The sequence below is a fragment of the Streptopelia decaocto genome (genome assembly GCF_964273445.1).
Source record: "Streptopelia decaocto genome assembly, chromosome: 7".
NCBI lineage: Eukaryota > Metazoa > Chordata > Aves > Columbiformes > Columbidae > Streptopelia > Streptopelia decaocto.
The window spans coordinates 49852674-49879197 of NC_138661.1; the positions used below are offsets into that span (position 1 = coordinate 49852674).

A 26524-nucleotide genomic window follows, 5' to 3' on the forward strand; every position below is an offset into this window, starting at 1 on the left:
GCCTTCAGCCTGAGGTGCCACCGCGGGGCACGGCCACCGCCCGCGCGGGCTGCCGAGCTGAGCTCCGTGAGCAGTGACCCATCTCGGGACACACGGGGCCGGGCGGGGCGCAGGCAGCCACACGGGCCCAGCCCCCCGCTGTCCTCGCGGCCTCGACACCTGTCCGGCTCGGTGGCCTTTGCGCCCCCTCCCCCCACCCCAAAGCCCGAGGCCACCGGCCGAAGGGCCAGCGAGCCCCCTTGGGATGTCAGGGCCCCTCTCAGGCCTGCTTCTGAGGGGCAATGAGGAGGTGCTGGTGGGAGACAGACACACCCACCCCCGCAGCCGCGCTGCGCGGCGCTGCCCGCTAGGTCTGAGCTCCCTCCCCTCAGGGCGGTGCGGCCCCGCCCTGTCGCGGCTCCGCAGTGGTACAACCCGGTGCACCCCTCCTCCAATGGTTCACTCTTTCGGCCGCTCTCCCCCCTCCCGCGAATGGTTTATCCTGTTGCCTCTCCTCTTCCCGAGCGTCCCTGCCGACGCTCGCGTAGTGGTTCAGTCCTGCTGCCACCGGCGCTTTCGTGACCCGGAAGTGTGGCGGCAGCACTGCCGGGGCAAGGGGGTTTCTGCCTAGGCAACCTGCTACGGGGTCCGGTTATGTGAGCGCTGTGCCCTTCTCCTCACGTGAGTGCCCAGGGATGGGGCGGCTACCGGGGCCTGCTTGGTGGAGGGGGGCGGCGGCGGGCCGGGCCAGGCCGGGCCGGGCGGCGGCAGCGGGCCGAGGGCCCGAGTTGCGCGGAGCGGCCGTTCCCCGCCGCGGCGGGCTGCCAGCTCCGGAGGGAAACTGTCCCGCCGCGCTCGGGATTGTTTATACAGTTTTGTTGCTATAAACGTATTTATTCATTTATTCTCTGAGTAATCGCTGGCGGCAGCTGCCTGGCGGCTGTCGGGATGTGCGGCGGAGCGGCGCCGCTGCTGGGGGGGGCTGCCCCTGCCCGGGGAGTGTTCGGGGCCGTCCAGAGCCGCGTTTCCCGGGACAGCGGCCTCGCGGCGGTACCGTTGCCGAGCGCGCGGAGGCGCCGTTGCCAAGCGCGCGGAGGCGTCTCTGTGCGCGCCGTTAACGGCGCCGGCCTGGGGAGCGATCCGGCGCGGCGGCGCAGGCAGCTTCATTGGCTTCGCCGTCCACCCCTCCTCCTGTTGTTTGCCGTTCACAGGTGAGCGCGTTAGAAGTTAAAAGCTATTTCGGCTTTCTTCAATGGGTCTTGGTGGCCAAGGGCTAACAAGTAGAAACGAGGTTTTCCTGCGTTTTTTAACACCCATTAGCCTATTGCAAAAGAGTGTTTGGGCTTGAAAACTTCCTTGAGGGCCTTGTGCCTTCCTGACGGGTTTTTAAGCTGTGTAACAATGGGGTGGGTGTGCGTCTTCACAACAGAATAGAATGTCCTGAATTGGAAGGGACCCACAAAGACCATCGAGTCCCCTGCCGGTTGTTGCATGCATGCGTTGCTGATGCGTTGCAGAGGCGTTAGCTGTGTTATTTCCTTTAGGTCAGTAGATCTTGTTTCCTTTGTTATGGCCAGAAAAAAAGGTCGTTTAAGTAGGGGGGGGTGTTTGGTTTTGTGGCTTTTTTTTTTTTTTTTTTTGTATTGTGGTGGTAGTTTATGTTTGGTTTCGTTTGGGTTTAGTTGTGGCTTTGGGGTTTTTTGTTGTGTTTGTTGTTGGGGTTTTTGTTTTGTTGGGGTTTTGTTTGTTTGTTTTGTTTTGTTTTCTTCCAGCTGTGCCCATAAACAGCAGGGAAAACTGTACTTTAAAGATGGGAATGGTGTTAAAGACTGATGCTGAACGAGAACTCACTAGTAAGGGTGACTCTTTCTAAGAAAATAACCCTGTTAGGAAAGAGGAGGATGTGCAGCGTTAGAGAGTGTTTGGTTCACAGCTGGAGATGGAGCCAGTGGTTTCAGGGAATTGCAGGCTGGGAGCTGCATAAAGCTTGGCTGCTGTTTTGAATACAGAGGTACAAAACGCTCAGCTGCTCCTCTGGGTAAGATGCCACACTTCAAGAGTGCCTTTGCAAAACCCATGTGTTGCTTTGTTTGTGTTACAAACTCCCTGATGGGTGCAGTGTCAGCTTCTGGGATGGCTTTGGTGGACAGTTTTGGGCCTGGAATTTAGGGTGGCTAAATTTACGGCAGGACCAGGATGGGGGAATGGTAAGTACCCCCTTACCTACCCTGGGATTAATTTTCTGTGCCTTATTTGTTAAGTTCTTAGGCACTTCCATTATTTAAATAATTACATGGAGAGTTCTGATAGTGGTATGTAAGAATTAATATTTTTATGATTTAAACAGGGGACAGTTGGATCTAAATTCAGATTTGAGGGCTTTTTTAAAGCTTCCTGTGCACACTAGATTTGCATTGTGTGACTTTAGGCTGTAGGAGCTTCTTGTAAATTTGAACACTTTTCTGACTAGTTCCTCTTTTACCTTTGGAATGTGGTGGTGGCAGCAGATACTAGTCACACCATATTCAGATGCTCCAGGCCCCTAATAATCTTTGTAGCCCGCTGCTGGACTCCCTCCAGTAATTCCTTGTCCTTCTTAAACTGGGGAGCTCAGAACTGGATGCGGTACTCCAGATGTGGCCTCACCAGAGCAGAGTAGAGCAGGAGGAGCATTACCCTGAATGTTACCCAAGCAGATTAAAATAAATGCCTTGTCTAGTAGCTCTTCTGTTTCTGAAAACTAGAAACTATGGTAAGAAGTTGGTGATGAAGGGAATCGGTGGTGGAAAGGTGCGTTTGACTCAGAGTCACTCCCTGTTTTAGGTGGGTCTGTCAGCTTCATGTCAGAATGAGATGGAGCTTGAGTGTGTTTTGCAGACCATGTCTTCTCTTTTGGTTAGAAACCTGCACTTCCCTTCTAGCTGGAACATACTCAAAATACATTAAAATACTGATTTGTGGTAATGCGTAAAGATCTTGGTTCAAAAAAACTATGTGTTTACTGAAGAGCTTGTTTGATAAATGCTTATTCTGGAGGAAATAATCATCTTTGTTCTTAAAGCCAACAGAAAACCCTATTGCTAATATGGCTTGAAGAAAGTATTTGTAATTGCTATTTGTACAATTAAAATGACTTAAGGTAGCTCGTTGTAAAAATGTAATCTGTCTTAATAGCAAAGCCCAGGCTTACAATTTATATTGCAGCAGCTGTGCTGCAGTAGGCGCACAGTGCTCAGGGCAAATCCAGCTTGGCCCTTGTGAGGTTGTGCCCTTGCACAGGGAACCTAGGGCTGGGGAAGATGTGCTTGAACGTGTAAAGTGATTGAACACCTGTCACACACTCATTGCTTATGTGGTTTGGTATTTTAGTAAAATATTGTGAGGTTCTTTTAAATGAGAATTTGAAAACAGACAGACGTTAAGGAGTACGATGTCTGCCTTTGGCAGACCTAGTGTGCAACCTGTAATTCAAATACTGGATGTGCTGTGCGCAGACTACCGATGTGTAAATGATTCACCTGCTCAGGGAACTGAAATGGGCTTTGCTGTAAGCGGTGACACCTTTTATTAGTGGTTTTGAGCCGAAAGACAGGGGATCTCCAGCCAGGTTACCCTGCATCTGCGTTTGCGAGCTGCCTGGTGGGGAAGCACCTTAATTACTCTGAATAGAGTCCTTTAAGTGGGATGCAGAGGAGAGGATCAGCAGATGGGAGAGCCTCCACTGCCAAAGGGAGTTCTGCACATCACGAGATTTTCCAAGTGAGCAAGCAGAGAGGGGTTGGTTACAGTGGTGAGGGTAGGTCCTTGGTACCTCTGGAACAGGGATAACAAGTTGCTTTTCAGCAGTCTGGGCTTTTATGTTATGGAAGTGTGTAGTTAAGGTTTGCCTCAGAGGAATGACTACAGTCTCCTTCTAAGCAAACTTCTTGGTTTACCTAATAGTAATAAAAATGCTTCTTATCTATTTTATATCTGCTGGTTCTGGCTCGGTAGGACTTAGAAAAATTCTGATGTGGTAAGTGCTGGAAGAAAATCTGGGCTTTTGTATAGGTAGGTGGGTGAGCTTTCTGAAGTTTATAATAAATGTGTTTGTGTTTTGCCTTCCATAAGGAAAAAAAAACCCAACCAAACAAAACAAACAAACAAACACAAACAAAAAACTTTGGAAATGCTGTTTATTGTTCTTAAAAAATAAGAGAAAAAGCTCTCATTAGGTCAACTTTGGTTTCCTTTTTTTGTTGTTGTTTTTTGTTTTATTTGTTTTGCTTTTTAAGAGGAGCTGCCCAGTTTGGAAAAGGTTTTTCCTAAAGTAAGATTTATGATGTGCTTCAAATCTCAAATTCACTTCATTTTGCTTTGTTTCTCCTTGACTCTTCCCAACTGTCCTCAAAAGAGGCTTTTTTTTTTTTCACTGACAGGATTTGAAAATTTGATTTTTTGCTGCAATACCAGATTTTCCTTAACTCTGAGTTTTGCCTCCGAGCAAAGTAGAAGCCTGCATTTGCAGCATAAATATGTCAGTTTAGATTGTCACGTCACAAGTGGTGATTTGTTTGCCTCTGTGCTTAAACGATATCCTTCTGTGGGGTAGCAGGGTGAAAATAACATGAGTAGTTGTTTTATTCCACAGCAGTGAAGACATGCATGCTGTTTGCACAGCAGTGATTTAGTATAAGTTGTTCAGAACTGTGGTTTGTGGGAGTCACTTTTAAAAATAAGCACAGTCAGGAAAGGATCTTTTTATTGCTTTGCTTTAAGGAGAACTAGGGAGCAGGGGAATTAAGGTCATTGTAGCAACAAAGTGGAGGCTCATCCCTGGTTTACCCCCACAGCAGCTGTGGTTGGCCTCAGAATGCTGTCTCTGGGTGGATGTGGCAGTGACAGCCGGGCAGGAACCCGCTCTGTTCCCACAGCCTGCCAGTGGAGAAGTGATACAGGCAGAGGTTCTGCATAAAATCTAAATACACTGTTTAAATTCCTGCTATGTACATAATAGGCCTGCTGCTGCCCTGCTCTGGGCATGGTGCAGCCAGTCTTTGCCCTCATGTATCCTGGCTCTAATGTCACCACAAGTTTTGTGTGGTTAACTTAGCTTTTGGGAGGATATTATATAATTGAATTTGTTTGAATAATTCATACGCACACACTGCTGAAACTTGAAAAATAGCATTCCTCCTATTTTTTTTCAGTTACCTTATGGAGTGATTGGCTTTTGATGAGTTTCTGTGGTTTCAGCCAACATAAAATGTTTTTAAACACAATACTGTTAACAGCCACAAATTTAGCTAAAGATTTAAACCTCTAGGCAAGATTCTTACTGAAGTTAGGAGAAATCTTTACCAAAAACTTGATAGTGTTGGGGCTCAATTGTTTTTTCTTCTTAGCTTTTTTTTTTTAATTTTTTTTTTTACCCTGAGCATTTAATGAAGACTCCATTTGCAGTCTAGTCTAGTCTACTTTAGCGAAACCTGCATTTTTAAGGGTCTTAAGTGCAGAGCTGTGCTATATGGCTCAAAACCAGACCATGCAAGTAAAGGTACACATCAAGAGCACTTGAATAAAACCTGGTTTGTTCCAAAAATTCTCTTAATATGCAAGCTATATAATGTGGAGCAGGGAGAGTGGGATAAGAACTCCAGATTGAAACTTTTTTGGCATGCTTGTAGAATAATCCTTCTTTTTTTTTTTTATTTTTTTTAATTGTGATATGCCATCTAGCTTTAAGTGTCAATTAATTACGTTTTCCCATGAGTTGCTCATAGAAGTTTGCAGGGATCTCTTTCTTAATGCTTTGTAGTGTTATATATTATAAACTCTGGTTTGATTGTCTTGAATTCAGCTCATGAGACATCTGTCAGTATCTGTCAGTTTTATTGCCAGTCTGTGCTAATTCACAGTAATTAATGTGATTGCATAATTAATATGCACCAAATCAAGTCATCTCCTTCCTGTAGAATAATGGTGGTGAGGTCTGAGATTTCTCTATTTTGTGACAGAGCTGTGAAAAGGCCTTTTTTTCAAAAGACTTAAAATACGTAATGTTTCTTCTTTTTTCTTTTAAGGTGAGCAAGATAGTATGTGTTTCAAATCAAAATACTCTGTCATGCTGTTAGGCCTTGGTCAAAAGGTTTCGGTTGCCTTTCATTTTTGCATTTTATTGCTAGTCCACAGGATGGTTTTGGTTTTCTATTCCTATTTTCAGTGGAGAGTTCTGGTTATATATTTTTGTGTCACCTAGGAACCCAAGATAAAGCTGAGTCTTTCACCTAAACCAAGTTTCACAAGCAGCTGGTTTCATCTAGCTCAACAGGGCTGTGAAACTTGAGGTAACGATAACTGCTTACCTGTAGACACCTCTGACTTGAAACTGAGAAAACTACTCGGTGTGAGGATCCTTTGCTGTAGAGCAATGTCCCTTCTACCATTTGCATCTCCACAGATGCATTGGATACTCTTTGCCAGGCTGATGCCTGCTCTGCGTGTGTAGGTGGTGCACTACCTCACTGAAGTCTGCCTTCTTGCAGGGAGGAGATTCCCAATGTCTTGCCATGGATGATGACAGCCAGGATGAACTGATCAACAAGAATGCTGCTCTAAGCAAGGGCAGAAGACCAAGTTTTGTGCTCCTCAGTGAAACAGGTAAATGCAGCCTCTCTGTGTGTGCACACTTCTAGGTTGGGAGAACCTATTGGTTTAACCTCCAAAGAGAAGTAAAGATATATTTGTGACCATTTATTTCTTTTTCTCTGAGATTTTTTCTTTTTTTGAGTGCTTTATAAATTCTGTATCTCAGACTGCTGGCATGCTTCTGTGGAATTTCTTAGAACAGGCAGCTTTGATACCACTGAGGAAATTTGGGCTTTCACTTCATATATAACATCCTGTGTAGGAATACTGGTGTGTCCTTCACTGTTCTGCTGGTCTATCTGCATCAAATAGATATTTTCCTCTTTTCTTTTTAAGAGAGCAGTAGTTCAGAAGATGATACCGGAAGTGAAGAGGAAGAAGATGACACTGAGGAAGAGGGAGGTGAGGACGACGATGGAGAAAGTGAAGATGAAGACCTAGGTAGGTCTGCTAATGTGCATTAACAGGCTTTTTTTTTTTTTAATAGTTGGATGAAAGCTTTCCTCCAGAAATTAACCGTGAAATGTAAATCCACAGATGCTGCTGTGTCAGGCCAGTGCCCTGTAATAAACAAACAGTACAGTAATAAACAAACAAGGAATATTTCCCAGTTTCTAGGTTTATAAATCATTTGTATTTTTGAAGACCATCTGCTAGCCAAAGTGATGTAGTTATAGTCAGTAGGAGAGAACCTGCCCCAGCATGAGTGGAAGAAAAGTCAAAATCACAGCAAGGGCTCATGCTGTATTTTCACTTCAAAAAAGCATGTATGTTTGTTTGCTTTGGCATGGGGCTCTAAAATGAATATTGTGATGGGGAGTTTTGGAAATAAATCACTATTACTGTTAAGCCTAGGGAGGAGGGAAGAAGACTTGATTGATTTTTCTTTGAAAAAGGAGTGTGGATGTTACTTGGATTTTTTCATTTTACTGAAACCATACTCTGTAGATGCATGTACTTCTGAAACTGCTACACTCAAATTATTATTCAGATAGAAAAAAAAACAGTTTTTTGTCACATCTCAAAGCTTGTTGGGAAGCCAAGAGCACAGTTTTCCAAGTTACTAGTTAGACTGATTTGAACACAGACTAAAAGGTTGATGCCAGGTGCCAAAAAGCTTTATTGACCCATCATTTAGAGTATTCTCTGCTGTGTCCAAACAGGAGAATTCAACAGAAAAAACAAAAGACAAGGACCCCATTTTCATTATTAAAAAAATAAAGCTGCCCTCCACCCCTCCAAAAGTCAAACAAACAAAAAACAAATAAGTGGGAGGTTTTCATAGATAACTTTTCACTGCTTCTTGAAAATGTCAATGTATTTCACAGGTTTTAGGGAAAGACTAAGACGTTTCTGTATTTCGTACCAAGAATAAAAACACCTTTCAGCAATGTGTGTTGGGTGTTTAAAATAATTTTACTCAAAACCAAGCTTATTTATGCAATCTTCAGCTGGGCACCCAAATCCCTTGATTATCAAAATAATGATTTACTGTTGCTATCTCTAACCTGTTCTTCTGCAAGTGAGCATGTTGCTGCTGCTTGTTCTTTGGAGTGTCTATTGAAAAAAAACAACCAAACAAAAACAAACCAACCAAACAAGCAAAAAACTGGATAGATAATAGCTCTTGTATAACTTTATTTTTTTTACTTCAGTGGTAGCCTGACATATCCTACTCTCTTCTTGTTTTGATAATCTGTTTGTTTTTCTGCTGTCTGTCCTTTAAATCTCTTGCAAGATTAATCACATTATCAGGCTTTATTTTCTGTCAGAGTAGTCCATTCCTTTTGAGTGAAGGGATTTAGAAAAAAGAAAACGGCAAAAAATATTGCCTCAAATTGGGGAGGTTGTGCTTTGCCCTTGTAGACCCATAAAATAAGTTTACTTGGAATTTTCTGTGAACGTGGTACCCCATCCTGCCCACCCCCTCTGCCCTTGCTGCTGAAGCCCTGCAGCACACAACAGCTGTTTGTCTCACTTTTTAAGATTTTGAAGATGATGATGATGAAGAGGAGGAAGAAACTGAGGCCACTGTGAAGGGATTGGCTGATTCTCAGAAATTAGAGACACATGTAAGGAGAGTGGGCGTTTCCTCTGATGAGGATGGTGAAACCTGCCCCATTTGCCTCAACACGTTTACGGATCAGGCTGTTGGAACTCCTGAGAACTGTTCCCATTTCTTCTGCTTGGACTGCATTGTGGAGTGGTCTAAGGTGAGCTGTTTTGTCCCTGATGTCATGTGGCCTTCTGCTGTGCTTTGCTGTCTTCCCTCTGATCATGCTGTAATGAGAACTGTAATATTTATATTTGCTTGCTTAAGCTTTTTTACACAGACCTGGGTTACTGCTCTATTTGGCAGGACTCATGTTTGTGAAGTGTGGATCTGTTTTTCTTGTACCCATTCTGATCTGTTCTGTTTTCTGAAAGCTGCAATGTCATAAGCAAGTGGTTTTCTCTGTGTATATATTTCTCTGTATATCTATGTTTATGTCTAGTTGAGTTCTGTGTTGTGGCTGTTGGATGGGGGTCTTGTGACAGTGATCATTTAAACGTGCCACAGTACCAGCAGTTAAATTGAAAAAAATATCGCTCTTACTAAATATATTTGCCCAAAAGAATGAAAACGCCATAAAACATGAGCACTATTTCAAGGCAATGTTTGGAAGAACTTTGTTGCTTTGGCAATTGAATAATTAAATAACTTATTACAGTAATAATTTAATATTTCCATTAAAAAATGAAATCAAGAGAGGTGTTAATTAACTGAATGGTGTGGGGTGGTTTTTTTTTTTCTTTCTAGAATGCAAATTCCTGTCCAGTGGATCGAATCCGTTTTAACTACATTATCATTCGGGCACATTTTGGTGGTAAAATCTTAGAAAAGGTAAGCTTTCTACTCTACCAAGCAACAAGGCAAATTAAAATTTAAAATACGCATTCGAAGTGTTTATACTTCTAGCATGTTTATCTGATATTTGGCATCTTGATGGATTATTTCTTAACTATTTTGAGATGGCCTTTTAAGGAACTGTTACAATTTTTCTTCCTCTTTAATCATGTTTCCTGCAGTATTGTGTGTGGATTGAAGTCTGGCATTGTTTCTGATGGCAAAAAGGTGGATTTCATAACTGCCTCTTTTGCATAGTGGATGTTTGAGTCTAAGCTGTTCTGCATTTAAAAGCCTGTCCACATGGGGGAACTTGCCCTGTATACTGCACGTGCTGTTATAATAAGAATAGGAATAATCAAGGTTATGCATTATCTCTTCCTTATGTCTTGCAATCAGCTACACTGTGTAGCAGTTGGATTTGTAAGGGGAGAGAGACGCAAGGCAATAGTAGAGCTCTTGAAGGCACAGGTTGAGTGTGCCAGTAGTCTCTCACAAAAGAATATTGAAGAGCTGTCATTGCTTTTTATTAGTATCAGGAACATGTTGGTTTTCAGCGGACATCATGGAGTTTGATGCTCTGTTTTCATAAACTGATGGTTTATTTTTAAGTGTTTGCATTTTAAAAGAAGTGCAAATTATCATTTAAATCATATGTTTAGGTGGGAAAAAAGTGCTAATTTTGCTCTCTCTTGTTTTCAGGGTTTTCTTTTTTGTCTGACTACTTTAGATCTTATTTTTGGTTTAATTTTGGTTTCACTTTTTCTTAAAATGTAGTTCTCTGTAGTTGGTGTCTGAGAGTAGACAAGTTCAGTAGATATTGTCAAGCATTTGGTCCTTGATGTTCTGAAAGAACTAAATGAAGGCTCTGGTATTTAACAGCAAGTTTGGTTCATTCACTTTTAGATTTCGTTGCAGGTGCTGTTGATGTGACAATGGATTTTAGAAAGTGCCATGTTCTGTATAAAATGTGAATCCCTCTTATTTAGATTCCTGCTGAGAACACGAATACTCAGAGTTATTATGATGATGATGAGGAGGATGATCCAACCTTCTGTGAGGTGTGTGGCAGAAGTGACCGTGAGGATCGCCTGCTGCTGTGTGATGGCTGTGATGCAGGGTAAGAAAGGTTGAAATGAATGCAGCACCTGAATCATTGCAGATGGCACTGCGGGGCTGGCCAGTGTTTGGTCCACAGGCACTATCTGGTTTGTAGGCTGCCCCTCACAGCTCTTTTCAGGTTCATCATGTGGCCAGATTTGTATCCATGTCCTTATAGTGCAGACATCCCTGTGATGTGATAGAACCTTTTCTGGTCACGTAGCAGCATCTGTGTGGAAAGTCCTGCACATATCAGTGCTGCAGTCCACTGAACAGGTGATGAAGTTGTTTGTGCTCATCCATGCAACATCTGAGTGCAAGAAGGGTGAAAAGTATATACCCTTTATGTCTCCTTGAGAGGGTGCATGACTTGTCCCAAATGACTGAGCATTAGTACTATGTGGGAGCAGTGCTTGTTTTGAGGTCTTTTCTTTATAGACAGAGCTATTAAATTATTCCCTTACTCTTGCTCATTTCTGTCTCTAACATTTTTTCCCCCTCTTAGATTAATAAAATAAGTGTTTAAGTAGAGGCATCAAGATACTTGAACACAACTTTGGGCCTACATTCTTCTGCTAGAATTTAAAGCTCTTTTACTGTTTAATCAGTCTTGCAGCATTGTCAATTTGATGATGTCAAAAGTTACCCATTGAACAAAGAGGGATACTTGCCTGCAATAAATATGTAAAATGATCTTTCAAAAATTACTTCTAGCAAGCTAACTAGACATCTGCTAAGTCTAGTTTTGTCTTTGTTCTGTTCTGTAGTGTCCCTATACACTGATTTACCTTCTGGAGAAGAGACAAAATCAGGGACACTAAATATTGTTAAGCATGTCATCAGAAAACTAAGTTTAAAATACTTAACCAAAACCAGTGTTTCATAGGTCTTATCTGAAGTCATGTCTTTCAGTTTTCCTGAACTTTCATAAGCCTTATCTGAACTCAGGGTATTGCTTCAGATTTTCCTTTGTGGTCTCTCAGTAGTTCCTCTGATATTTTTTTTCCCCAAGTCTGATACAGTATTTTTGATTTTTATTATATTTTTTCTAAAATAAGTTCTTTATAAATGTGTGACTTCTGGAGTTAGCACTTCCAGAAGAAAGAACTTAGTCTTTACTGTCTCTCTGTGGCTGACATTAACTCTAGAAAAATGTAGAATAGATTTCTTCAAATCCTAGTTTTATTCCTCTACATTTTCTGTGTCACCTGACACTAGGAGTGAAAATTTTCAGGTTTTTTTGCCAACAATTCTTAAGTCAGTGGAGTCATCCTGTACTTCCATTTCTTTTAGCTAGACACAATGTTTAAAATGTGTGGTATAATGCTATTATTTTATTGCTTTAAGTTATGGTTTAAGTAATCAAATCTTTTTCCATTTAAACCATTTTCAGGTAAGACTTATTGGAATGTGACAAGATAACTGTCTGAACTGTGTAACAATAGCACTAAGTTTGGTATGAATACAAAAGTGCGCATGTCTAGACAGTTGAACAAACAGTAGAAAAACTGTTAATTGCATTAATGGCATGGCACATTAATGTGTGACTTCATTCAGGTTATCAAATAGCAAGAAGAGAGTAACACTGATATACAGATAGGCATCAAGAAGATGAAGAACGGGGATACATCCATGACCAAAATTCCTTAATTTCATAGCTCTAATTTCTCCCATTGTTTGTGAGGACTGAGACAAAATAATGAGGCAGAAGGTCCCAAAAGTGTCCATTCATTCTTTAAAGGTACAAGAAAGAAGTCTGAAATCAGTTCTTCACTGCCAGTCACAGAGCCCAAGAGCTGTGCTGAGGACTTGATGGCCAGTGTCTCTTGCGCTCTGCATTGCACACAAATAATCGTGGCCAGACTGCTTTGGCACACAGAGTCTTTGTGCTTGTGTGTGGTTGGGTGCAAGAGTGCAATTAAATGAACCTGGGAAAATAAGTGTTAATAAAATCAATTTACTCCTGAGTGTTTGAGGGTTTGGGGTTTTTTGGTTTTTTTTTTTTTGGTTGGTTGGTTGTTTTGTTTGTGTGTGCGTGTGTGTGTAAAACAAGTATCACCTTATCCTTCTATAAGATATGGCATTGAGTTTTGTTATGATGATTTCCTGTGCGATGAATTTCTTTCCCTGTCCAGGGGACTCTAGATAGCTGTTGCAATAGGCTCTCCAGTGTCCAAAGTTTTAGGGCTGAAAGTCCTTGCTTATCAGGCAGGTCATAATGTGACTTCAGAACTGCCAGAGATAATTTGAACGGTATGTAGTGAAGTTCTTGCTATAAGTACTTTTGTTATGACTTTGGTCTGAAGCTAACAATGTTACTTGTCAGGATACTGCTCTGAGGAAATTATCTCATTCCTGATAGCTAGCAGTTGAAGAATGAACTCTTCTTTTCTGGTGAAGGAAAATGCTTTGCTACTCTAATTTTAAAGTAATGATTTGTTGCAAACATTGTTTTCAACATCTTAAGTTTCTGAAAGAGCGTAAAGTCCCATCTGCTGAGTGGTAATCTTTCATGCAAGAAGGACGTGATATTCTATTTTGTAATGACAATATATTTTAGTGTAAACATAATATTGGTGGATTTGACAGTTCAGCTGCAAATTTAGTTTATCACAGCATGGTTGGGAACAGGTTTGTAAGACACAATCTGAAGTTGGAGTGATGGGTGAAAGATAGACTAACAGCTGTAGTCTCTGGGGCTTTTTGTATTGTTAAAAATGGGGTTAGAGCATCAGATGGATGCTCCTTCCCTTTACTTACTCTGTGGCCAGGCACTGAGATGTATTATCAGGCAGTAAATTTTGGCATGGGAAGGTGAAACAGAGAGCTTCAGTCTTTTTCCTTTACTTATTTCAGAGTTAAACACTGTACTACATCAGAAATCACAGTAGGGTTTCCCCTTTTAGAAGAAGAACAGAATTGGTCATAGAAATGTTGCTAATTTGAAGCTGAAAACTCAAAGGCTGTGGTCTCCCTGTGTTCCTTGTCTAGGGAACTTGGTCTAAGTACTTAATTTTCATGGAAAGCATCTCATTTACTTGGGAAATCTGTTTTAGTGTAACATGAACATGAGTTGCTTCAAAAATTCTGTACTACTAGCATGTCACTTTGGCTGGGTTTTAATTGCTGAAAATGAAGCTGAATGAATTACGGAAACCAAGTTGGGTAATGCTGAAAGGCTTTCATGGGTAGCTTCTCTGTAAGTCTCTTCTTTCCCTTTCGAGATTTGACACAGGCAAGCACGGTTTTCAGTCGGGTGGCGTTTGGAAGTCAAGTGTTGTTAGTCTCCAGTCCTGCAAGCAGCTGTATGGAGTCAGTGACTGACCAGTGCTCTGCAACCTACCTTGTGCAGTCATGCAGAAATCCTTACCACCAGTTGCCTTAATCAGGCCACGTATATGTGGGATGCAATGCGTTTATTCGATGTAACAAGGCATTGTACTTGACCTGTGTCTAGTCATGCAAAATAAAATATTTGTGAGTGCCAGTAATGATAATACTATGTTGGTTTGCAGGAAGCTGATGTTTCCTGATTGCCTGTCTTCCCAGCACCTCAATACTTGTTTCCTTTCTCTTTGCCACCATCAGTTTTGGCTCTGCACATTTCACAGCCTGGGTTCAAATGGCAAGCAAAATACCACACAGTGAGGGAAAAACACTCACTTTTCTGAGCTTTTTTTGAGCCTGAAGTGATAGAAATAGCATCTAGAATTGAAGACCCTTATATAGCTATCAGGTGGCATTGTCTTTCTGGAGATTAGTAGAAGCTGGTGCATAGATCATAGTTTCAAGTTTAAGAAAATACATGCCTTAATGTAGCGTGTGGATAGAGGTAAAAGGCTCTCTTCCCTTTGTAAGGAGCACATAGTTTGATTTTTTTATTTTTTTCCCTCTTATTTTATCAAGGTATCACATGGAATGCCTTAATCCACCTCTGAGTGAAGTCCCTGTGGATGAATGGTTCTGTCCAGTCTGTGTCCCCATGGAAATCGGTGTGGCTGCAGGTAAGGGTTTTGTGGTATCCAGTCAAAGTAAATATTTTTCTCCTGACTTATATGATGTGAAGCATGTGTTGTTTTGAAGAGATGTTTAACCCCTGGTTTTATCTGTTTTAAATAATTGTTTTAATAGGCATTCTCTCTTGAACCTCAAGAGTTGACTTGAACTCTTGACTGATAAGAGGATCTTGTTTATTAAGGTTTTCATCTACAGTTACAAGCTGTGGAGCTGCTTATTACAAGCATTCTTTAACCTTTCTGAGGCAAGCCCAGCACTTCAGTGTGACTGCATTGTATTACATTGGAAAGAATTTATTAGTATCCTGACCTCAGATTGCCAAGGTAGCAGAAATTCCTGTTATCTAGAAAATCATATTTCTGTGTAACAGTCTGAAGCAGTGGTTTCTGCTCATTTCCTTTTGAGAGGATAATGTCTGCCTTTGAAGGTGATTGGTTTAAGAAATGTAATACTGATTTTTGTTGTTATTGTCCAAAATTCTTGAAATGCTTTCACCTATAAAAAGAAAAGTGACGTCGACATGTTTTCTTTCAAGATACAGGTCATGTCAGTGAAGAGGAGGTTGCTGCCCTTGTAGAGGATGATGACGTTCCTACCACCAGTAGGCCACGCCCTCAAGTCCGAACCCGAGCTATAGCCAGAACTCGGCAGAGCGAACGAGTTAGGGAAACAGTGAACAGAAACCGGATAACAACAGCACAGCAAATTCAGGTATTTAGGAGTATTTGCTAATGAGACTCTTGAAGAACCTTGTAGAAGAGTTGCAATAAGTCTGCCCTTAAGTAGCTCAGATATCTCTGACTGTCCATAGCACAATGGTTAACAGTTGTGGAGTTCTTTTAAATTAAGATGTAGAACATGTGCAAATTGAGTGCAGCACATGACCAAGACACTCTATTTTGAAATCTGCTTTAGCTTCCTCTCTTAATCTGCATTTTTATCACCTGAGCTGTGAGCAAAATTGTATTCCCAGTGGCTGTTAATGCACATTTATGCACCACTACTGTTTTTTTTATCATGTTTTTTTGCAGGGACACGGCATGTTTATTTGACATTTGTGTATTTGCTTGTTTGTCCTCCTACCCCCACTTCCCATAGCGGTAGAACCTGTTGGCCACCTTCAGCCGAACTGAAGAGAAAAATATATTTTTAAGGTTTCCATGTTTGTGAAAATCAGCCTCTTATTTAAGAGAAAAAACCCCTATGCCACTGTTCTCAGTGATGTGGCACTGTGAGTTTAACCACATTAACAGGTACCAGAGAATCTGTGCGAGAAAGTATCCCAAATACCCAGGGTCCCTCAAATCCTTTACTCGTTGAACTGTTTACTAAAGGTGACTGCTGAGATATTTTGTGATATTTCTACTGGCTGGGATAATTATGATCCTTTAGTTAATAACTGGTATGCTTCAAACTGAGAGCTTTCAAACTTGGGAACCTCTTGCCTGCTTTGCCCTCTGGCTTTAGCCAGAGCACTCTGCCTGTTACTTGCGTAATTATAAAGATTCTTAAATTGCACAGGAGCATATGGTGACTTAGTGTGAAAGCAGAACCTATAAATAACCTCCATGGGTCTAGTAATAGGTTAATTGGTTCTTCATTAGTGCTGCCATTGAATTTGATAAAAATGTGTGAAATTCTACCACTTTTGAAAGGAAGAGGAAGATCTGACTTGACAGAAGGAAAATAGTTATTACAAACTATACCTAGAAAAATTATTACAAACTATACCTAGAAAACCACTATTACTTAATCCCTTTGTCTCTGAATAAAAGTGCATCTAAGATGCACACTAGCTTGTACCTTGAGTTTACTGAAGTTTAATTCCAATGGTGAAGAAATATATAAGCTCTTGTCCTCAAAGCATAGAGAGATGTTGATTTCAGATGCTTGGAAGGCTTTAGTGTTCGAGGCGGGGGCGTGGGGCAGTTTGTTTTGTAATTCATCTGTTGTTTTGTAGGTGCCTAAACTAGTGGTGGTTAACTAAATGCACTGTGTTAGGTCCTTCTAGAAAATAAATATGTTTAGACTAATGTTCAGGGCTTTCCTTACTCCATCCCGTTCTCTTACAAATCAGAGAACCTTACGTAAGATTTATTGGAACCCACGATACTTAAAACAATGGCGTTCCAATAAAAATAGCTCAGTAATATAGTTTGGAGCATGTATTTGTGACACACAGAAACCTGGCAAAATTACTTCCGTAGTAAGATGAATTGACATGTATTTCCGTTGGTGTATTGTATTTTCAAACATTTTGTGGTTTGAAGCTTTTTTGCCAGTGCAAGATACTCTAAAGCCATTTTCCTCTAGTGTTTGTGCCACATATACATTTTGTAGATGTACAAGGATCTGATGAATATGCTCTGGTAGAATGTACATGTAGTGAATAATCTGTAATGTCAGTGGCGTCTTTGCATCTGCTACCCTCAAATGAAACTTTATCAATTCTTGATGCATTGTAGTTCCTTGAAGAAAGGAGAGGGGATAGGGAAGATGTCCCTGCCTATGGCAGGGGTGTTGGGCTAAGTACCATTAAAGGTCCCTTCCAACCTAAACCATTTTATGATTCTGTGACATTTTGGGAATATGGTTGGTGTGGCCATGGCCAACTTAACACGGCTGTTGAGAGAAATCTGCTCTTAACATCTTTCCAACAGAAAGTCCGGCAAGAAGGCTTTGAGTTCACATTCTGAGGCTGGTGATTCAGAATCCAAATGCTTCAAATGTGGTTGACTCTTGAGTATAGAGAGGAAGATGAATTTGAATTTTGTAGGAGCAGCCCCTGCTTATCTTGGTGAAGTGAGGCTCTGGAGGGGAACTCACACCTGCCATTTCATTGAGTTCCCCAAGGTGTGCATTTGAAATGCTGTCTCTGAACACGTTTCAAAGCATTAGGTAAATCTGACCTAAATAATAAGGAGTTTAAAACAGGGAACCTGTACTGTGTTGGCTTTTCAGTTTTTGCTCCATGCATTTTGCTGCGTCATGAACCAGAGAACAGTTAGCTGGATTTGGGAAGGTTTTTAAGTTAACTTTTTCATTGAGGAAATGTCAGTCTTGGAAATTGTTCTTATTTAAAGAATCAGAGTTAGGCTAGCGATGACTTGTAATACTGAGGAAGGCTGAAGAGCAAGGTCATGTTCTCTTTAATATGACAGTCAGTAGGTGAGATAAGTGACATAATTGCTTAACTGGCAGCTTGGTGACACGAGTGCGTCTCATTTGAATCTCAAATCCATTTTTCACCAAATGCTTTTATAACTAACTTGTTGTGGATCTTTAGATATCTATATCATGTACCTTCTAATCCTCCATGCAGCACATGCCAGGGCACCTCATGCCCTCTCCTCTGGATGAAACAATTGAGGAAGTTGTAGCAGGCCTAAGCACAGCCGTCTACCAGCGTCCTGTTACACCACGAGCTCCTACGAGGCATAGAAGAAAAACAGGTAAGGGAATCAGACACATTCTGTGGTTCCCATCTGCAAGAATAAAAGCTTTGGGAAAATAAGTCTGAATCATACAAAATACTCTAAATTAGCAGTATGCTGCTACACCTGTGCAGCTACAGAAGTATACCACTTGCATTTTCTTCTTTCCCTCTGCCATCTCTGCCCAGAAGTCTCTTGAAGGTTGCTTTTAAATAAATCCTAATCCTAGTGATTTCACTTTTTCAGCTCTGCTGTTTTTGCTGTTCCAGCACTCTGTAGGTCTCTTTGAGCTGCTTTGTGTGCCATGGGGGAATGAAAAGGGGAGAACAGGGTAAAATGCAGTGCCAGCACACAGCCAGATACTTGTCTTTTTCCCATCAGGTAGGAGACGGAAAGTAGGAGGCAAAAAAAGAACTCAGTCAAGGTCTTCTGCTGGGAAGAAGAGTTCAGGGGTACAGCTGAAGAGACGCAAGCATCTGATAAGGAAGAGACGGGGAAAAAAGATGAGAGTAAGACCACATGTAAGTTTTTGCCAGTGTCAGTATCTTGTCATTTTTCAGCCATCTGTAAAAGTATCATAACATGGCATTCAGTGGAAGAAATAGCATCTTATGATAGCAGCTAACTTTTTTTTTCTCATGGGAGTATGTGCAGGATGTGTACTCCAGAAAGATGCTGTATGTGGAAACGAGTTGAAACTTCCAGGCAGGCCTGCTGGGTTTGTTGGCAAATCGCGTTACCCGAACTGCAGGCATTATACTTTAAAGCATGCCTTGCAGGACACAAGGTTATGCCTTGCCATTCAGCTGTAGTGTTTATCTGATACTGATGCAAGCGCAGTTAAAATTGCCACCACCTATTCCTTTTAATAGGCTATGGATGTTTGTGCTGTTGCAAACCCAGGTAATCAGTCCTAAAGACTCTCGAAATCCCTCTCAGTTGTGGATAGGATTCGCATGTGAACTGTACTGAGCACTCTGCACCAGCTTGACTTTTCTCTTCAGCTACCTTAACTAGAGTTTACGTCCTACAGCTGTAACTGTCCCTCCAGCCTATAATAAAGAATTGACCATTTTGAATGACGTTATTAGGGATTTTTAGAAACTTACCTGGTCACTTAAATCTGATGTGTAGTCTCTGTATGAAGTGACATGTAGGCCATAGTTAGAAGTTTAATAAATGCTTTAAAACAAGTATAGACAATAAATGCACACCACTTCTACTACCAACAGTAGTAACCCGATGACTGTACTTAGCTGAAGTGAGGAAATTGGGGCTTTAAACCCTGGATATATACTTGCCCTAACATAAAATAACCCAATCTCTTTATCTGTCCAGATGAAAAATGGGGCTACTACTCGCTCCCGTATTGCAAAAACTCTTGGTCTTAGTAAACCTGTGCGTGGGGCCTCACTGCCTTCTGTGTACAAACCAACGGAGCCCTCTCTTGGTCTGATGAGAGCAGATATTGGTGCACCTTCTCTGTCTGTGTTTGGAGATCCATATGCATTGGATCCTTACGAAAGGTAAGATATCTCTGGATCATTATCAGGGACCTGGTAATTTTCATAATTGTTGGGTTGTTTGTACATATAACTTTTTGCATAGTGTAGAGCTCACACCTGAAGGCAGCTTCAGATACACAGCTTGTCATAAAATATTGCCCTGTTCTTTCTTTCCTTCTTGGTAGAGTTGCTGAGCTCTTAAAGAATCAGCCTTCTTTAAAGAGGTTTACTGAAATAATAAGCCTCGTGAAAACCTTTAATAAGATCTATGAGGTTATTGAAAGGCTAGAGTCTGAAGAAGCTGGCTCCTAATCAGTCATTTTCTATTTAAGTGAAGATAGCTAGCATATTTGGTATACAATAGAGTGGCTTCATATAGAATTGGGTGGACCTGTGAAATCTTCCATGTTTCTCCTTTTCCCATCTTCACTTTTCTAGACACATTAAATTAAGGAGGAATCTTACTATGCCATAGTTTGTGTCCCTCTTAAGCTTTGGATTTTGGGAAGTGGCATCTCAAAGTATCATTGGTGAAATTTAATTTTCCGCTGAATAAGTCTTGTTGATCCTTTAATAAAAGGAAATTACTCATTTAATATTTAAAAAATAAATCTACATTTGAATCTCTGGTGGCTGTTCTATTTATGTAGCCACAGAAAATAAGTGTATTGCACAAATCTTTTTTATAATGTATCATAATAAAACAAGCGATGCTCCCTAACCATATGTGTCCTAGTAGTATTATCTACTTCATTTATTTGACATGAAAAACATTCAGACAATTTCAGGGTGTGTGTGTTTTACCCACAGTAACGAAGAGGTTTCAACAAATCCAGATTCACCAGTGAGTGCCAAAAGAAGAGTTCTCTCCCAGTCAGCACTGAGGTCTCACCGTCCTGTAGCTAGACCCATTTCTGTGGGATTGCCCAGGTAAAAATCTATCAAATTATTATTTTTTTTTTTTTTAATTGTCTAATGAACCTAACAGAAGAGTGACCTAGGTGATCATCCTGGTTTAACTGTTTTCTTACCCTGTGTATTTTGAAAGTGTGTGTGTGTATGCACACATGCTTGCACATGTGTAGATAAATAATCACAGCATTTCATGCAGAAATCCCTGTCTCATTAACCTTTAAAAAAACCCACTTGCTTATTTGAGAGGGCTGGGAAATCTAGCTGCACATCCAGAGGAGATGAGGGATGTACCCACTTCACCCAATTCCTCTGCCATTTGTTGAAGCTCAGAAAATGTACAGAAAACATTGTTTGATCCAGCAATTTTTAACAGTTGCTTAGCTGTCTGACAGATGTCTCTGTGTGTGCAAATTGTGTGCCCCTGTGCCTGCCATGGCCAGGAAGTGTTACTGCGTGCTTCCCACTGGCAGCTGCTGTGGGTTTTCAGGACTGGGGTCTAGGATAGGATGCAGTGCAGAGGGGTAGGACACAAGGAGCAGGAGCATAATGAGAAGAAAAGGGATGGGGAAAGTGACTGAGGCAGGTACCAACCAAGTCACAGAAAACTGCAAGGCTGAGAGAGCTGAAGACTAGGAGAAATAGACAGAGCTCAGCTTAAATTATTAAAGGTGTGAGAAGTTTACATAACCTGTCCTCTAACCCACCTGCCTTATGGCAGAGGTTGGTTTCTCCGGATTAAGGTAGTATATTGCTATAACTTGGAATATTTCTCTACCTTGCCCATCTCAGTCCTGAAGGAAACCTTCTAGGAAGCTTTTCTTGTCCTCTGAGTTATGCAAGTAACACATCGTTTGGAAGGTAGAACCGTTTAACTGAAATTCAGCTTTTTAAAGGCTTGTTTTGCCTGGACTGCAGTGAGTTTCCTGGTCTGGCCTGGGTGGCTAATTCTTTTATTCTTCCCATTTTGTCTTTCTCTTGTGTGTTATCGCAGGTTTTTGGTGTACATTGCTTTGTTCTCATACAGAAATGAAATGTAGCTCCCTCGAAGAGCTAGGTCTGTTGGTCCCTTTTGAGGTTGTTGGTTTTGTTTTGTTTTTTAAAAATCACACCAACACAAAAGCAAAGAAAGAAGACAAAAAAGGCCACAGCCCAGCACCAAAAACACTCAAACCTTTTTGGCCCATATTTCAAGAACAGAGCGCTTATAATTAAACCATTTTCATATGATTGAGTAATGCAAAAAAAGGGAGTGTTTTTGTTGTCCCATGTGTGGAAGCATTGTTGGCTTTTTTTCAGTGTAATTCTTTCTATGCCATGCTCTTGGCTACCCTGCAAGTAGCCATTTACGTGTATTCTGACTGATGCTAAATACTGGTTCAAGCAGCATCAGTTTTTTCAGATAGCAGTGTCAGCCTGAAGAATACATCTGTGATTGTGATTTGGTGGGAGCAAGAGAGGTAGCTGGGACAGAAATACTTCTGAAGAGCTGAACAATGGTTTATGCCTCAAAAATGCCTCTAATATGCACTGGAAAGTGAATCTTGATACACAACACAGTGAGCATGGCAAGGTCTCTGGTATGATTACATGCTTTCCTATCCTGTTGTGTTCCTGTAGGAAGTCAGTAAAAGCTTCACCTTCTCTTTGTCAGAGGGAGAATGGGGACTGACTTGCTCTAGTGAAAACAAAACTAAAGTGAACTTCCCTGGCTGACCTCTGTTTATGGCATTGATTTTGGTTTCTTTTTGATGTAATGTGTGTGTATAGAACAAGTGCTGTAAGAGTAAAGGAAATATAACCCCTCTGAACATGCAGAAGCAGTGTACCTGCCTTGAGTCCTGATCAAGAAGCAGAAGGTGCTCCTGTGCCTGATCTGTTGGGAAGTATCCTGTCTGGACAGAGCTTTCTCATGATGAGTAGTTCAGATGTGGTCATCAACAGAGATGGTTCGCTGATGGCAAAGGCAGCAGGTAAGGGTTTGGCACTTCACAGTGCAGGTAGCCTGTTTGTTTCCTCCATGTCTGCACTGGTCCTACAAGCTACATAGCTTCAAACACAGAGATACTCTATTGAGCATTTGAATATGTAGGACAGATACAGTTATTGCCAGCAGTAGTCCATCTAATCAAATTCTTACATACGCTCTGAAACAGTGTTACTTGTCTTTGTTCTAATTGCAGAGCCAAGATGTTACTGGAGGATTTTGGTTTTAACAGGCAGTTTTCTTCTTTCAAAAGTACTGCAGTGTAGTTTCATGCTTTGTTATAAAAAATAGAGGATTGGATAGAGCAGAGATATCTTAGTATCCAGTTCTTCTGGCGTTTCTCATGTATTGCTGCCATGCCTGTGAACTGTATTTTGGTTTGAAAAGCAGTGATGAGGGCCTCAGCAAGAAGTTTCTTTGCAAAAGTAAAGCTCTAGAATATGTGCTAGCATCTTCAGCTGTCTTCCCTTGGTGTGGTATTATTTGGTAAGAATCTCTTCAAACTGTAGTTTAGAGCTTTATTCTTAAAATAAGTATATATAACGTCCTCTGTTACAGGCATTTTTATCAGTCAGTGGCTACAGGATAATAAATACAAATATGGTGATATCTGCAGAACAGAAAAATTTAGTTCCTTAACATTATCATTTACATTTATCACTGTGTGGTATGTCTGTAAACCGAAGTGGAACTAAAAATAGTTAGCTCAGTATTTCTTTTAATGTTGGGGGAAAATGTCCACATATATACTGAAAAGCTTAATTGTTTGGTTGTATGCCATAGCTCCACCTTACAGAAAATCAGCATGTGACTCAAGAGTGGATGATGGTTCAGAACATAACACCCAACTGAGTACAGTGCACTCAGGGACCACAGCAAGCAGCTCCATTGCTGGACCTTCAGTTTCCCCGGGGCTGAGTACTAGACCCTCCACCTCAAGCATGTTTTCATCACCTTCACCCTCACTGAGCAGGATTGAGCCTGCAGCAAAGCCTGCACAGAGTGCATCAGAAGAGGCATCTGTAAAATCAGAATATTCAATAACACCTAGATCTGTTCAGAGTCAGAATATAGCTGCTCTGAGCAGGCACAGCTCAAATTTAGATGAAATGCCTAGATTTAGTGGAAACTCTAAAAACTTTGCACCGACTGACTCACCTGCAAAGCCCCAGAGCTGTAACTTGAATTCTGGCTCAAAAGCTGTAACTGTGTGGCAGCCATTACAGCCACCTCCCAAGAGAATTGACATCTTTGAGCTTCCCAGGATACCAAAGATTAAAAAGGAAGCCAGCAGCAAGTGGGTGGAGCCAGAACCTGCAGGAAGCCAAAACTGTGATATCCCCAGCTCCTGTATAACCCAGCTGACAGGCAAAGAGAGCACTCCTCAGCTGGGAAGGGGTAGCAAGGTAGAAAGTCAGAAGTCAAATGCCAAGGAATCTCAGCAATCTTCTGCCAGTACAGGTGTGTATAGCAGTTCATCGCTGCTGGGCACTTCGAGGAGCAAAGGCCCAAGCTCTTTCGAGAGTTTTAAAATCAATATACCTGGAAATGCGGGGCATTCCAGCAGACTGTCTAACCCAGGATTTTGTAATACCTTCCGCCCTGTGGATGACAAAGCACAACAGAAAGAGAGTCCTTCACCTCTTCTCTTAGTTAAGAAAAAGCAAGTCAAAAGTGAAATGTATGATCCCTTTGAGCCAACAGGATCAGACTCAAGTTCAGCAAGCAGCAGTCCTGAAAGGCTTGGCTCAGGAATCCAGCTAACTAATATTACCAGGACTATTTCCATTGAAAATCCAAAAGTTCAGACGTTTCAAACTGTCCGTCGTTTCACCCCTTACATGGTAGGAAATGTATTTGGATCTGGAGCTGACTCTGATGTACCATCTAGTAACACAGAGTCTCATGATAACACGACAGTAGAAAGCAGGATTGTTGAACAGATCTCTGATACAGAGGAACGAGACAATATGGATGAGGAAGACTTTCTAAGCAGTCCTTGCACTTCATCTGCTGTTAAGCAAATTTCTAATGCAGAGTGCTTAAAGGAGGAAAGCAGAGAGAGCCCTGATGTGTTCTTTAATGCTGAAGAATTGATTAGACCTAATATTAATGTGAAACTAGAACCAGATGGTCCCTCAAAGAATTATGGGCAGCAGAACGTCCAAAAGGTAGAAGAAACAGAGAGGCAGTCACGTTCCAGATCCTCTTCAAACTCCAGCTCCCAAAGCAAGAAGATGAAAAGGAAGAAGGCACTTGTCAAACGGCACAAGAGATCCCATTCAGGGTCTAGGGATAGAGGACGCTCAAGGGACCGAAGCTCCAGATCTACATCTTGGTCAGGTGGAGAAGAGCATAGCAAAACACACACATTGAAACCCAAACGCAGGAGGTCTTCTACTGACCGTTCTAGCAGTCATGAACGATCTAAAAAAAAGAAAATGAAGGATAAAACCAAGGATAAAAAGGCAAAAACTTCTTGGCGTAGGGAGAGAAGGAAATCTAGGTCACGTTCAGGTAGTCCTGGAAGTACTTCCGAGTTTTATGAAAACAGGAAAAGGAAGAAACAGTCTCCATCGAGATCAAGATGGAGGGAACGTTCCCGATCAAGTAGCATTGAGAGAACTAAAAGGCAGAAACACAGGAGAGACAAAAGCTATGAGAGGTATGATAAAGATAGTAGCATAAGGTCAAGGGAGAGAAAAAGATCAAGATCCAGGTCTCGGGGGAGAAGAAGGTGGAGGTCTCGGTCTCAGTCTGCATCTGGGTCCCAGGAACGCAAAAGCAGCAAATCAAAGGAAAAAAGACCACGATCGAGATCACATTCCAAAGAAAGAAAATACAGATCAAGAGAGACCTCACTTCCTCCTCCATCAGAAAAGAATCAAAAACCTTCAGCTGAACATGTGTCCAGGTGTCTGGAGCAACCCCATTCCTTTAACCAAGAGCCAAAGGAGGAGCTAGTACTGGAAGAGCTTTCCATAGTCATCCAACCAAATGTCAAACTTGAGGAAATACAGGCTGAGACCCCAGCTCAAATGGGAGAGGCCCAAGAAACAATAAAAGTAGAGCCCATCTGTCAGGAAGTGACCAGTGAAACTGCGTTCCCTGTGCCAGAGATCACAAACATTTGTGTTCCAGTTGGCAATGTGGATTCTTTTGCTGAAACGGAATTAATGAATGATAGTGATCCAGCAGCACTTGGTAGCTGTAGCAATACAAACCTTGAGATTACAGTTAAAATAGAAAATTCTGCATTATGTCCATCTCTGATGGAACAACCTTCAAAGGAAGAAGTTATCATGTACGCTCCGACTGAGGCTGCACCAATTCAGCACTTGTCCAAAAGCGAAATAACAGATTGTGTGAAGGAAGTTAAACAAGAGTGCCTTGTGTCAAATGAGGAAACGAGTAATTTCAGTAAGCCTGAACTGGAGGTGGTACCTCAGGGTCCTGCATTGAAATCAAAAGCACCAGTGAAAAGAGTTACCTGGAATCTTCAAGAGGAAGAAAGCGGCATGTTGTCTCCTGCAAAAGTTCCAAGTATGTATCTCTCTTGGAAAACAAACAGCAGTTAGAGCAGGTTGTATAAGGCTTAGGGTTTTGGTGCTTAGCTAAACCTGTCTGTAGTGTAACAGCTCTGTCATCTGAGCTGGGGTGATCCTGTGGTTTCCAGTGAGAGCTAGCATTTTGCACTTGTTGAAATCATGAGGTGAGTTGTGTTAATGAATCAGAGAGGACATGCTGTCAGCACCACTTAGCCAGCCAGCAGCAGCTTGTTCAGCCATGAAGTACATATTGCAACCCAATCTCTGAACTGGCAGCCTGCATTCCACGCTTTCTGCTGTTAACTAGAATGGTTGCTTTGCCTTCAGAATTTATAAATATTACTCAGAACCAAGGAGCATGATAAATCTCTGTAGCTTGCTCCTGTGAGGTCTGCCAAGCCAAAGCTGCTAGAAACAGCCTGGCTTGGGACCCTGTGCTATGTGTGTTGACAGAGTTGCTTGTGTTGTTCGTATTGGTTCTTATGAAAACCCAGTAAAAAGCAATTGCTGAAGGGGATGAGAAGTCC

At 41.6% G+C, this 26524-nt stretch overlaps 1 protein-coding gene across 4 annotated transcripts in view; it reads left to right on the top strand.

The window, feature by feature from the left end:
- The first annotated feature begins 532 nt into the window (after window positions 1–532).
- PHRF1 (PHD and ring finger domains 1) overlaps window positions 533–26524 on the top strand; it is a 30439-nt gene continuing 4447 nt past the window's right edge. The window contains exons 1-14 of one of the 4 annotated variants that reach the window (XM_082058015.1): window positions 533–660; window positions 6504–6618; window positions 6943–7047; window positions 8593–8819; window positions 9407–9490; window positions 10483–10613; window positions 14501–14598; window positions 15147–15322; window positions 17934–18063; window positions 18427–18566; window positions 19384–19571; window positions 20361–20480; window positions 22281–22435; window positions 23233–25992. In XM_082058015.1, coding sequence (XP_081914141.1) covers window positions 6528–6618; window positions 6943–7047; window positions 8593–8819; window positions 9407–9490; window positions 10483–10613; window positions 14501–14598; window positions 15147–15322; window positions 17934–18063; window positions 18427–18566; window positions 19384–19571; window positions 20361–20480; window positions 22281–22435; window positions 23233–25992 — 4405 coding nt within the window. In that variant the 5' untranslated portion in view covers window positions 533–660; window positions 6504–6527. The remainder of the gene's footprint in view (window positions 661–6503; window positions 6619–6942; window positions 7048–8592; window positions 8820–9406; window positions 9491–10482; window positions 10614–14500; window positions 14599–15146; window positions 15323–17933; window positions 18064–18426; window positions 18567–19383; window positions 19572–20360; window positions 20481–22280; window positions 22436–23232; window positions 25993–26524) is intronic. The other 3 variants (XM_082058017.1, XM_082058016.1, XM_082058018.1) reach the window with 3 other exon arrangements.